Source organism: Chlorocebus sabaeus, chromosome 9 (genome assembly GCF_047675955.1).
Source record: "Chlorocebus sabaeus isolate Y175 chromosome 9, mChlSab1.0.hap1, whole genome shotgun sequence".
Lineage (NCBI taxonomy): Eukaryota > Metazoa > Chordata > Mammalia > Primates > Cercopithecidae > Chlorocebus > Chlorocebus sabaeus.
The window spans coordinates 100150847-100163490 of NC_132912.1; the positions used below are offsets into that span (position 1 = coordinate 100150847).

The 12644-nt window shown below is 47.6% G+C and overlaps 1 protein-coding gene across 2 annotated transcripts in view; it reads right to left on the minus strand.

Annotated features, from left to right (window-relative positions):
- Positions 1 to 12547, minus strand: part of RRP12 (ribosomal RNA processing 12 homolog) — a 43258-nt gene extending 30711 nt beyond the window's left edge. The window contains exons 1-6 of one of the 2 annotated variants that reach the window (XM_038009391.2): positions 12273 to 12547; positions 11489 to 11718; positions 7684 to 7767; positions 4865 to 4941; positions 1660 to 1765; positions 1345 to 1461 (exon numbers count right to left, since the gene is read on the minus strand). In XM_038009391.2, the coding sequence (XP_037865319.1) occupies positions 1345 to 1461; positions 1660 to 1765; positions 4865 to 4941; positions 7684 to 7767; positions 11489 to 11718; positions 12273 to 12411 (753 nt within the window). In that variant the 5' untranslated portion in view covers positions 12412 to 12547. Of the gene's footprint in view, positions 1 to 1344; positions 1462 to 1659; positions 1766 to 4864; positions 4942 to 7683; positions 7768 to 10976; positions 11095 to 11488; positions 11719 to 12272 lie in introns of those variants that run through there. The other variant, XM_073019224.1, reaches the window with a different exon arrangement.
- Positions 12548 to 12644: the final 97 nt, after the last annotated feature.

The window sequence follows — 12644 nt, forward strand, 5'->3', positions numbered from 1 at the left end:
GATGATCTAAGTACTACGGATCCAGTGCTACACCAGGGCCTTCATGTGTACAGAATCCTGAGCTGTGAAGCAAGACAAACCTTGGTTCAAATCCCTGCTCTACAACTAACTCACCAAATGGCCTTAAGCAAGCCCAACTACCTAATTTCTGAGTTTCAGTATCATCTTTAAAACAGGGGGTTCTTCATTCACTCAATCATCTGGCAAACACGGTGTGTCCACCAAGCCAGGCACTGTTCTAGGTCCTGGCAAACTGGCAGTGAATAGCAGGCAACGCACCTTCCAGCTGGGAGGCGGAAAACAAATACATAGCAGGAGGTTAAAAAGTACTTTGCAGACAATCAAGCAGGGGCTGCCACTTCTTATACAGTGGTCAGGAAAGTGTCACCACAGTGAAGTGCCACTGCAGCGAGAGCTGAAGAAGGTGAGGAAAAGATCATGTGAGCACCGAGGGAAGGAGGCATGAGAGCATCTGGGCTGATGGTGCTCAGCACTGGGAGTGATTACATGACTGTTAAGCACCGAGGGAAGGAGGCATGAGAGCATCTGGGCTGATGGTGCTCAGCACTGGGAGTGATTACATGACTGTTATTGTTACCACCTTCTGCCCTAAATTTCCAGAAGAAACAGTGGGGAACCACCACTTCCCAAGCACCTGCCATAAGCCAGGGGGTGCACGAGGCCTGTGGGGAACACTGGAGTCTCCCCACAACTCTGTAGCAAAGCTGGTGTGATTATCTCTATTTCTTTTTTTTTCTTTTGAGATAGAGTCTCATCTGTTGCCCAGGCTGGAGTGCAGTGGTGCAATCTTGGCTCACTGCAACCTCTGCCTCCTGGGTTCAAGCGATTCTCCTGCCTCAGCCTCCCGAGTAGCTGGGATTACAAGCGCCCACCACCATGCTCAGCTAATTTTTATATTTTTAGTAGAGTCGAGGTTTCACTCTGTTGGTCAGGCTGGTCTCTAACTCCTGACCTCAAATGATCCTCCCACTTTGGCCTCCCAATTCACTGCTCACACCTTGAGCAGTGAAGTCAGGATCCAACTCAGGTCTATGTGACTCCCCCAGCTATGCCACCCTCCCTGCCGAGGTAAACAGACATATGGGGAGAGTCCATGTCAACAGGGCAATGGCTGACAAGGTACCAGAGACTCAGACAGGGCTGATAGGGAACAGCCTCCTGGAGGAGGAAGAGCCGCCCCGCCTTCTGCATCTAAATGCATGGTGCCTCAGAGGCAGAAATCAGAAGCCAGTACTCAGGGCAAGCTCCCCAATGCCACTCAGCTAGCCAAGTCTGGGCTGCGCTGGGCCGAGTGGTGGCTGTCCCCTTGTCACATTTTCTCACCTTGGGCTTGGAATGCACCGTGAAGCTCAGCAGCCCATGGTACACCTGAAGGGTCACAGGGTAGCCCCAGGCCTCCAGGTCTTGCTTCCGCAGAAGGGTGGCCAGGCAGGAAAGGACCTGGAAGAAAGTCAGAGCCCTCAGTGCCACCAGCCTTGGCCAGGAGGGAAAAGAACCCAGGTTCTCAATGACTTCAGAAAATCACATCTGTCTGAGGTCCCCAGGGTGCCTAAACCCCTCTCAGGGAACATCCAAGCATCACCAAATCAGACAGGCTCTGGGAGATGCCAGATGAGAAACTAAACCCCAGACACTAACCCATCGGAGGACAGAGGTGGAGCCGCTGCTGGCCTGGGCTGACATGATATCCATGAAGGCTTTGGAGGTATCAGAGAACTTCTTAATGAGCACAGGGCTGGGAACACTGTGGGAAAGAACATAGACGGTCACCCCAGAGGATCCCTGAAGAGTAGCTGGTGCAGCCCCTTGTGGTACCAAGGACAGGGCAAGGGGCGCTGGTGGCACAGTCACTCAGCAAGTAAGCAACAAAGTCAGAACAGGTGCCCACCGTATCAGCCAGCTCAGTGTGCTTTCCACCCGGGATCCCTGCCTCCCTCACCTTCCCACTACACACTCATAAACTCACACCAATCCTCTCTCCACCTCCCCTGGCAGTTCACAGCTCCAGAAAGCCCGGGGCCAACAACCCCTTCCCTCCCTTCTGCCACTCACTGCTCCAGGGATGCCCCTCCTGGGGGCCAACACTCACACTCCCTGGTATAATGACCCAAGTCACCCAGGGCCTTATGTTGTAGAATGCCACCTGATACACAAGTATCTTTTAAATTGTATTCTGTTGTTTTTTTTGTTTTTTTTTTTTTTGAGATGGAGTCTCGCTCTATCACCCAGGCTGGAGTGCAGTGGCGCGATCTGCAAACTCCGCCTCCTGGATTCACGTCATTCTCCTGTCTCAGTCTCCTGAGTAGCTGGGACTACAGGCGCCCACCACCACGCCCGGCTAATTTTTTGTATTTTTAGTAGAGATGGGGTTTCACCGTGTTAGTCAGGATGGTCTTGATATCCTGACCTCATGATCCGCCCGCCTCGGCCTCCCAAAGTGCTGAGATTACAGGTGTGAGCCACTGCACCAGGCCTAAATTGTATTTTAAAATTTGTGGCCGGGCACGGTGGCTCACGCCTGCAATCCCAGCACTTTGGGAGGCCGAGGCTGGTGGATCACCTGAGGTCGGGAGTTTGAGACCAGCCTGACAAACATGGAGAAACACTGTATCTACTAAAAATACAAAATTACTGGGCGTGATGGCGCATGCTTGTAATCCCAGCTACTTGGGAGACTGAGGCAGAAGAATCACTTGAACCCGGGAGGTGGAGGGTGGGGTAAGCCGAGATTGCGCCATTGCCCTCCAGCGTGGGTAACAAGAACAAAACTCCATCTCAAAAATAAATAAATAAATAAATAAATTTCTAATTGTGGTAAAATACACATAAGATAAAACATCATCTCGGCCAGGCGCAGTGGCTCACGCCTGTAATCCCAGCACTTTGGGAGGATGAGGCGGGTAGATCACGAGGTCAGGAGATCAAGACCATCCTGTCTAACACGGTGAAACCCCATCTCTACTAAAAATACAAAAAATTAGCCGGGCGTGGTGGCGGGTGCCTGTAGTCCAAGCTACTTGGGAGGCTGAGGCAGGAGAATGGCATGAACCTGGGAGGCGGAGCTTGCAGTGAGCCAAGATGGCGCCACTGCACTCTAGCCTGGGAGACAGAGCAAGACCCCGTCTCAAAAAACAAACAAGCAAGCAAACAAACAAACCAAACATAATTTCAATGATTTTTAGGTATATCATTCAGTACTATTAAGTATATTCATGTTGTGGGTTTTTTTTTTTGGAGACAGGGTCTCACTCGTCACCCAAGCTGGAGTGTAGTGGCACAATTAGGCTCACTGCAACCTCCCAAGTAGCTGGGACTACAGGTGTATGCTACCACGCCTAGCTCATTTTTGTATTCTTTTGTAGAGATGAGGTTTTGCCATGTTGCCCAGGCTGGTTTCAAACTCCTGAGCTCGAGCAATCCACCTGCCTCAGCCTCCCAAAGTGCTGGGATTATAGGTGTGTGTCACCGCACCCAGCCAAGTACACTCACATTGTTGTGCAATCAATCTCAACAACTTTTTCATCTTAAAGATCAAGGTTTTTTTTTTTTTTTTTTTTTTTACTTTATTATTTATTTATTTATTTTATTGAGATAGAATCTCACTCTGTTGCCCAGGCTGGACTGCAGTGGCTTGATCTTGGCTCACTGCAACCTCCATATCCTGGGTTCAAGTGATTCTCCTGCCTCAGCCTCCCGTGTAGCTGGGATTACAGCCGTGCACCACCACATCTGGCTAATTTTGTATTTTTAGTAGAGACAGGGTTTCACCATGTTGGCCAGGCTGGTCTCGAACTCCTGGCCGCAAGCAATCCTCCTGCCTCAGCCTCCAAAAGTGCTGGGATTACAGGTGTGACCCACTGCGCCCAGCCATGACTTTTAATTTTTATTATTCAAAATAATTTTCATTTTCTTTCTTTTTTTTTGAGACAGAGTCTTACACTGTTGACAAGATTGGAGTGCAATGGCACGATCTCAGCTCACTGCAACCTCTGCCTACCGGGTTGAAACTAACTCTCCCGCCTCAGCCTCCCAAGTAGCTGAATTACAGGCACCTGCCACCATGCCCAGCTAATTTTTGACAGGGTTTCACCATGTTGGCCAGGTTGGTCTTGAACTCCTGCCCTCAGGTGATCTGCCCGCCTCAGCTTCCCAAAGTGCTGGGGTTACAGGTGTGAGCCACAGCATGTAGCCTACCCCGCTAATTTTTGTATTTTTAGTAGAGACGGAGTTTCACCATGTTGGCCAGGATGGTGTCGAACTCCTGACCTCTTGATTCGCCCGCCTCAGCCACCCAAAGTGCTGGGATTATAGGTGTGAACCACCGCACCCAGCCAAAAAAGTTTCATTTTCAATAGAGCTTTCTGACTCTGCTTTTGCCTTCAACACTTTCACAATGATTTTCTGCTCCTCAATAAGGAAAGCACACTGGATTCTGTCATGAACACACTTAGCACACATGGAACCAGGGAAGCACTGCAGGCCCTACGGACGTGCCTTTTGTTTTGGACAATCAAATAAGAACTTTAGATCTCACAGCATGAGCTCCTGAAAGTCTGCCTGGGCACACACCACGTGAAGATTTTGGTGCTTTCCCAACCTTCTTGGCATAAAGGTAAATGATTCTATTACCAGGGGTTCAGGACAGCCTAGTTTTGTCAGAGGTTTCTCACTAGAGGTTTATGATGGTATGTCACACGCTGGCTTGTTCTGCGTGCCTCTAGACAGTGCTCATGAAGAGCAAGTATCTTTTTAAGAAACAATTCCCTGATCCTGTTTCTCCTGTCCACATTCCCTTCTCCCTTCCACAAAAAGCCTTGGGGTTCAAACAGGAGGCAGAACTCACCGCTTCAGGACAAGGTTCAGCAGGTAAGCAACAGCGGCCAGGGACTCCGGGGACTCCACTGCTTCCATTGTTGTCATCTGAGGGCCAGATTGAGGGGGTGTGAATGGATAAAAATTTACACTGAGCAAACAGGAAAAACAGTCGGAGAACATGTGCCCAGCAGGACAGTTGTGACCGAGAACCACAGTATCAGAGGTTCAAATCCTGACTCTGGCATTGTGTGGTTTTAGGCTAGTAATTTAACCTATCTGTCACTCAGTTTCTTCATCTGTAAAGTAGGGATAGTAATGCTACATACCTTGTAAGTTGTTGTGAGGTTTAATTGAATTAATATATATAAAATATTGCCTGACACATAATTAAAACTATATATATGTGGCTGGGCGCGGTGGCTTACGCCTGTAATCCCAGCACGTTGGGAGGCTGAGGCGGGCGGATCACAAGGTCAGGAGTTCGAGACCAGACTGGCCAACATGGTGAAACCACATGTCTACTAAAAATACAAAAAGTAGCCAGGCGTGGTGCAGGTGCCTATAATCCCAGCTACTCGGGAGGCTGAGGCAGGAGAATCACTTGAACCCGGGAGGCGGAGCTTGCAGTGAGCCGAGATCGTGCCACTGCACTCCAGCCTGGGCGACACAGCAAGACTCTGTCTCAAAAAACAAAAACAAAAACACTATAAAACATGTTTATGTGCATATATATAGAGAGAGAGAAAGAAAGACAGTTTTTTTTGAGAGACAGGGCCTCCCAGGTTGGAGTACAGGTATGATCATAGCTCACTGTAACCCTGAACTCCAAAGCTCAAGAGATCCTCCCACATCAGCCTCCCAAGAAGCTAGAACTGCAGGCATGCACCACAAAACTTGGCTAATTATTTTATTTTTTGTAGAGATAGGGTCTCACTATATTGCTCAGGCTGGTGTCCAACTCCTAGCCTCAAGCACTCCTCCCACCTTGACCTCCCAAAGTCCTAGGATTAAAGGCGTAAGCCATCACACCCAACCAAACACCATATACTGCCATCTAATTTATTTCATTATTCTAGAGCAGAGGTTGGCAAACTTTTTCTATGAAGGACCAGACAGTAAATATTTTCGGCTTTGCATGCACATTTGGTCTCTGTTGTATGCTCTTTTTGCATGTGTTTTAACAATTCTTTAAAAATGTAATAACCAGGCCGGGCGCGGTGGCTCAAGCCTGTAATCCCAGCACTTTGGGAGGCCGAGACGGGCGGATCATGAGGTCAGGAGATCCACACCATCCTGGCTAACACGGTGAAACCCGTCTCTACCAAAAAAATACAAAAAACTAGCCGGGTGAGGTGGCGGGCGCCTGTAGTCCCAGCTACTCGGGAGGCTGAGGCAGGAGAATGGCGCAAAATCCGGGAGGCGGAGTTTGCAGTGAGCTGAGATCCGGCCACTGCACTCCAGCCTGGGCGACAGCACGAGACTCCATCTCAAAAAAAAAATAAAAAAGTAATAACCCGGCTGGGCATGGTGACTCATGCCTGTAATCCCAGCACTTTGGGAGGCCGAAGTGGGAGAATTGATTCAGCCCAGGAGCTCAAGACAAGCCTGGGCAACGTGACGAAACTCCATCTCTACTAAAAATACAAAAATTAGCTGGGCATGGTGGCAGGTACCTGTAATCCCAACTACTCAGGTGGCTAAGCACAATCATCATTTGAACACAGGAGCTGGAGGTTGCAGTGAGCCATGATCATACCACTGCACTCCAGCCTGGGCAACAGAGTGAGATCCTATCTCCAAAACAAAACAAAAACAACAACAAAAAAAACCACCAAAAATAAAATAAAAAGAATATATATATGCACATATATATACACACACATACATACACATATATATTTATTTATTTAATGTAGTAAGGCGGCCAGGCATGGTGGCTCACACCTATAATCCCAGCACTTTGAGAGGCGAGATGGGGGGATCACCCGAGGTCGGGAGTTCGAGACTAGCCGTGCCAATATGGTCAAACCCCATCTCTACTAAAAATACAAAAATCAGCCAGGTGTGGTGGCATACACCTGTAATCCCAGGTCCTCAGGAGGCTGAAGCATGAGAATCACTTGATACCATGAGACAGAGGTTGCAGTGAACTGGGATCGTGCCACTGTAGTCCAACTTGGGCAACAGAGTGAGACTGTTTCAAAAAAAAAAAAAAAGTAGGCCAGGCCTGGCGGCTCACACCTGTAATCCCAGCACTTTGAGAGGCTGAGGCAGGCAGATCATGAGGTCAGGAGTTTCAGACAAGTCTGGCCAACATAGTAAAACCCCTTCTCTACTAAAAAAATACAAAAAAATTAGCTGGGTGTGGTGGTGTGCACCTGTAATCCCAGCTACTTGGGAGGCTGAGGCAGGAGAATCACATGAACCCAGGAGGCGGAGGTTGCAATAAGACGAAATCATGCCACTGCACTCCAGCCTGGGGGAGAGTGAGAGACTGTCTCAAAAAAAAATTACTAAGTAATCAGTTGCAGTGGCTCATGCCTGTAATCCCAACACTTTGGGAGGCCAGGGCAAGATGACAAGACGGTTTGAGCCCAGGAATTTGAAATCAGCCTGGACGACATAGTGAGATCCGGTCTCTTAAAACAAAAAAAAGAAAAGAAAAGAAAGAGAAAATAGAAATGTAGCAAATACCACCAGCCTTCCTAAGCCACCTGAGAATAAATGCAGCACTTTCATCTGGTCAAAGCTGTCCTCTACCCCCACATGCCAGGGGCACTCGTCTTCTTACTAAATCTTGCATAACCTGCTGCTCTGAACACTCACCCTCCAGCGGCACCCACTCACCAGAGCAGCGAAGTACTCAGTCTCTGTCTCCTTCCCTCCCTGGGAGCGAATCACCTCAGTGACAGCAGCCAAAACAGCACAAATCTGCACAGGAGGGAGAAAGCACTGTGACTATTTGAGACCTAACCCCACCCCAGGGGAGCCTTCTTTCCTTGCTCCTTCACAGATTAATCTCTGGTTAAAGCCCAGAGACAGACAAGACAGGTAACATTCAGGGCCTGGGTCCATACCAGGGAGCCCAGCAAATAAGAAGACTCAGAAAATGCTTGCTAAAATTCCACCATGAGGTACTAACCTTGTAGAAATACCTGCATGAGATGAGTGTGCAAATATTTATGTACAAGGATGTTCACGGCAGCAACAAATTGGAATGGTCAAGAAACCATCAACAGGAGATTAATAATGTACAGTAGTTGTCTCTAATGTACTGCAGTTATCGAGGGGGGGATTGATTCCAGGACCCCTAAAGATACCAAAATCCGAGGATGCTCAGGTCCCTTATATAAAATGGTGCAGTATTTGTGTATAACCTATATACATCTTCTCATATACTTTATTTTTTTTGAGACAGAGTCTCACTCTGTTACCCAGACAAGAGTGCAGTGGCATGATCTCAGCTCACGGCAGCCTCTGCCTCTGGGTTCAAGCGATTCTCCTGCCTCAGCCTCCCAAGTAGCTGGGATTACAGGTGTGCACCATCACACCCGGCTAATTTCTGTATTTTTAGTAGAGATGCAGTTTCACTATGTTGACCAAGCTGGTCTTGAACTCCTGGCCTCAAGTAATCTGCTCTCCTTAGCCTCTCAAAGTGCTGAGATTACAGGCATGAGCCACCATGTCTGGCCTCCCATATACTTTAAATCATCTCGAGATTACTTATAACACCTAACACAATGTAAATGCTATATAAGTAGTTGTATTTTTGTTGTTGTTGTTGTTGTTGCTTTGAGACAGAGCCTCACTCTGTTGCCCAAGGTGGAATGCAGTGGCGTACTCTCTGCTAACTGCAACCTCCACCTCCCAGGTTCAAGCGATTCTCCTGCCTCAGACTCCTGAGTAGCTGGGATTACAGGCATGTGCCACTATGCCAGGCTAATTTTTTGTATTTTAAGTAGAGATGGGGATGCACCATGCTGGCCAGGCTGGTTTTGAACTTCTGACCTCAAGTGATCTGCCCACCTCGGCCTCCCAAAGTGCTAGGGCTACAGGTGTGAGTCACCTCGCCCGGTATATTATTATTATTATTTTAAAAAGATTTTTCAATCCATGCTTGGTTGAATCTGCAGGTGCAGAACCTGCAGATATGGAGACCCAACCGTATCATATAATAAATAATAAAAGATTTAAATAGTGCATTATTCAAAAGAATGAGAACAACTATATATTAACTTATAAATATCGTTCAGTGGGGAAAAAGTTGCAGAACAGTGGATAGAAAATAAACTAACCAAGCAGGGCACAGTGGCTCATGCCTGTAATCCCAGCACTTTGGGAGGCTGAGGTGGGCAGATCTGTCGAGCCCCGGAGTTTGAGACCAATCTCGGCAATATGGCAAACCTCATCTCTACAAAAAATGCAAAAATTAGCTGGGTATGGTAGCACTCCCCTGCAGTCCCAGCTACTTGGGAGGCTGGGAGGCTGATCAGCCACTGCACTCCAACCTGGGTGATCAAGTGAGACTCTGTCTCAAAAAAAAAGAAAAGAAACTAATCACGGCCGGGTGCGGTGGCTCAAGCCTGTAATCCCAGCACTTTGGGAGGCCGAGACGGGCGGATCACGAGGTCAGAAGATCGAGACCATCCTGGCTAACACGATGAAACCCCGTCTCTACTAAAAAAATACAAAAAACTAGCCAGGCGAGGGGGCAGGCGCCTATAGTCCCAGCTACTCGGGAGGCTGAGGCAGGAGAATGGCGTAAACCTGGGAGGTGGAGCTTGCAGTGAGCTGAGATCCGGCCACTGCACTCCAGCCTGGGCGACAGAGCGAGACTCCGTCTCAAAAAAAAAAAAAAAAAAAAAGGAAACTAATCACATTTTGGTAAACCTAAATAACAAAATTGGGTAAAAAATATTTTATTTTATTTTATTTTATTTTTTTTGAGACAGAGTCTCATTCTGTCACCCAGGCTGAAGCGCAGTGGTGCGATCTTGGGTTGCTGCAACCTCTGCCTCCAGGGTTCAAGCGATTCTCGTGCCTCAGCTTCCTGAGTAGCTGGGATTACAGGCGCATGCCACCATGCCAGGCTAATTTTTTAGTAGAGATGGGTTTTCACCACGTTGGCCAGGCTGGTCTCAAACTCTTGACCTCAAATGATCTGCCCACCTCGGCCTCCCAAAGTGCTAGGATTACAGGTGTGAGCCACTACGCCTGGCCTGAAAATTTAATTTTTAAATTTTAACTACTCATCATTTAAAATACTTGATCCATTTACTAGGAAACATATATTTGTAACAACCTGGCGAATAGGTTCGCAGTAATTCATAGTAGGCGAATCTACTTGTACAACTATAAATGTTATGAACTCTAAATACACACGAACCAAGTATTTCCAATGAAAATTTACCATCTAAGTAGGGGAATATGGGTAAATTATACACTAGATTTTGAAGACTTAGTATAATAACGCTGTAGTAAAATATATTGATTATACATTGAAGTGATAATATTTTAAAGATACTGAGTTAAATAAAGTACATTATTAACATTAATTTTGGCCAGACGCAGTGGCTCACACCTATAATCCCAGCTACTCAGGAGGCTGAGGCAGGAGAATCACCTGAACCCAGGAGGCGGAGGTTGCAGTGAGCCGAGATCGCACCATTGCGCCCTAGACTGGGCAACAAGAGCGAAACTCTGTCTCCAGAAAAAAAAAAAAAAAAAAGATTAATTTATTTTACCTGTTTCTTTCAGTTTTTAATATGGCTACTAAAATTTTTTTAATTACATATGTGGCTTGAATTTAGATTACTATTGGACAGAGCTGGTCCAGGAAGACAGACAATGACCCATTAATAGGAGCTCTGTGAATGACTCAAGTTGGGGGCTCTACCATCACATTTTATTCTTCTTCTATCATTTTGATATCATTTAGAATTTTGACATTTTTTATTTCAGTAACAAAAAATATATATAACTTTAAAGTATAGATAAAATAATAAAAGTAAGGCCAGGCACGGTGGCTCATGCCTGTAATCCCAGCACTTCAGGAGGCTCAGACCTGGCCAATACGGTGAAACCCCTTTTCTACTCAAAAAAAAAAAAAGAAAAAATTAGCCAGGTGTGGTAGCACATGCCTGTAATCGCAGCTACTCGGGAGGCTGAGGCAGGAGGATTGCTTGAGCCCGGGAGACGGAGGTTGCAGTGAGCGAAGATCATGCCACTGCATTCCAGCCTGGCCAACAGATCGAGACTCTGTCTCAAAATAAATACATGAATTAAATTAAATTAAATTAAATTTAGTTCTTGCTAGATAAAACGTTTCCTAATCACTGTTACTCAGCATTTATTTACTCAACATATGTTTATTGAAAATACTCTGTGTAAGAAGTACTGTGTTAGATACAGCTGAGGAGACAAATGTTTGGAAAATATTTCTACCCTCAAGTACTTCTTCAGCAGGGGAGATGTTCTTATAAAAAGCAGAAAGTGGAACCTGCCCTAGGAGGGGACATAAAGGGGAGGAGCGATGACACATCATCCAGAAATACCAGCTGTTGTCATCGGAAACCCGTCAGCCAGAGCTGAAGAAAAGGCATGAGTTGGCCTCTCCTCACTATCCTATGGCCCTCCTGACCCTCACTCCTACCTCCTTGTGGGCAGCCGAGTTGGACTCCCAGAAGCGCTGCACTTTGCTGAAGGTGACGTTTGTGCAGTCGGAAAGGCCACTCAGAAAGGTGCAAGAGGACTTCTCGGTGAGAGCCAGCTCTGCCTCTTCTTCCATGGGCGTCTCGGGGACTTCGCTTTTGCCCAAGCGCAAGGACCCTGACTGCAGCTCATTATGTAACTTCACAGCATCGACTGTCAGGTCACTCCTTCCTGAGAGCCAGAGGCACAACATAAGGCCCAAGTCTCCTTTTGGTCAAGAGAACAGAACCCCTGGGAAACAAACCAGCTCAGGCCAAATCGCCAACCCGAGAGGCTGAATTCTGAACACAGCCAGTCTCATAAACCCACTGTATGCCTAAAAAATTGAAAAACCAAGGAGAAAGGGAATCCTCCATGTAAGAATTTCTGCTTGCCTGTAGCAGTGGCATAAACGCCACTGGGAATCGGCTGGGAGCTACATTCAGAGGGCCTGGAAAATAAATGAAGGTGAAAGGGCTCTGTAAAGACTTATCCAAGGTCCGAGCCATCAGTCTCAACTCTGACACCCGCGGTACCTTACAAAGACATTTCCCTACTGCGGACCTCAGTTTCCGTATCTGCTAAATTGGAAGGGCTGCCCTTCAGAGAGGGCTCCAGATCCGACATCCTAAGAGATGAAAAGTCCAATGCCTGGCCCCGGACTCTCCCAGAGGCCCCAGACTCATCTGGACCCAGGTCTGCCCGGAAACCCGCCGCCGGCTGAGCTCGGGTCCCAACCCAACTACCTGACGGCCGGCTGAAGAAGCGGCTGCGGGCGGCCTGGCGGTGGCGGCAGATGGCCGGATTGCTGTCGCTGCTGTGGCCTTTCTTCCAGCGTTTCAACTTAGCTGAGACACCAGAGGGCAACTTTCCCGAGCGACCCATGTTGACTACGCCGTGGCCAGCACTGAGCTTAAACGACCGGCTTCCAGGGACGTAGAAACACGCTCAGAACCCACGTGGATACCCGGTAGCCTTCACGTCCTCTTCTTCTGGCGTCACTTCCGGATTCGTGTGCATTACTATAGTAAAACAGTCAACATCCGGTTTTACGCCCCTTCCTGGCTTCGAATGGGGAGGAGCTCCAAGGAGATCTGTTGCTAGGGAGGAAGTTAGGT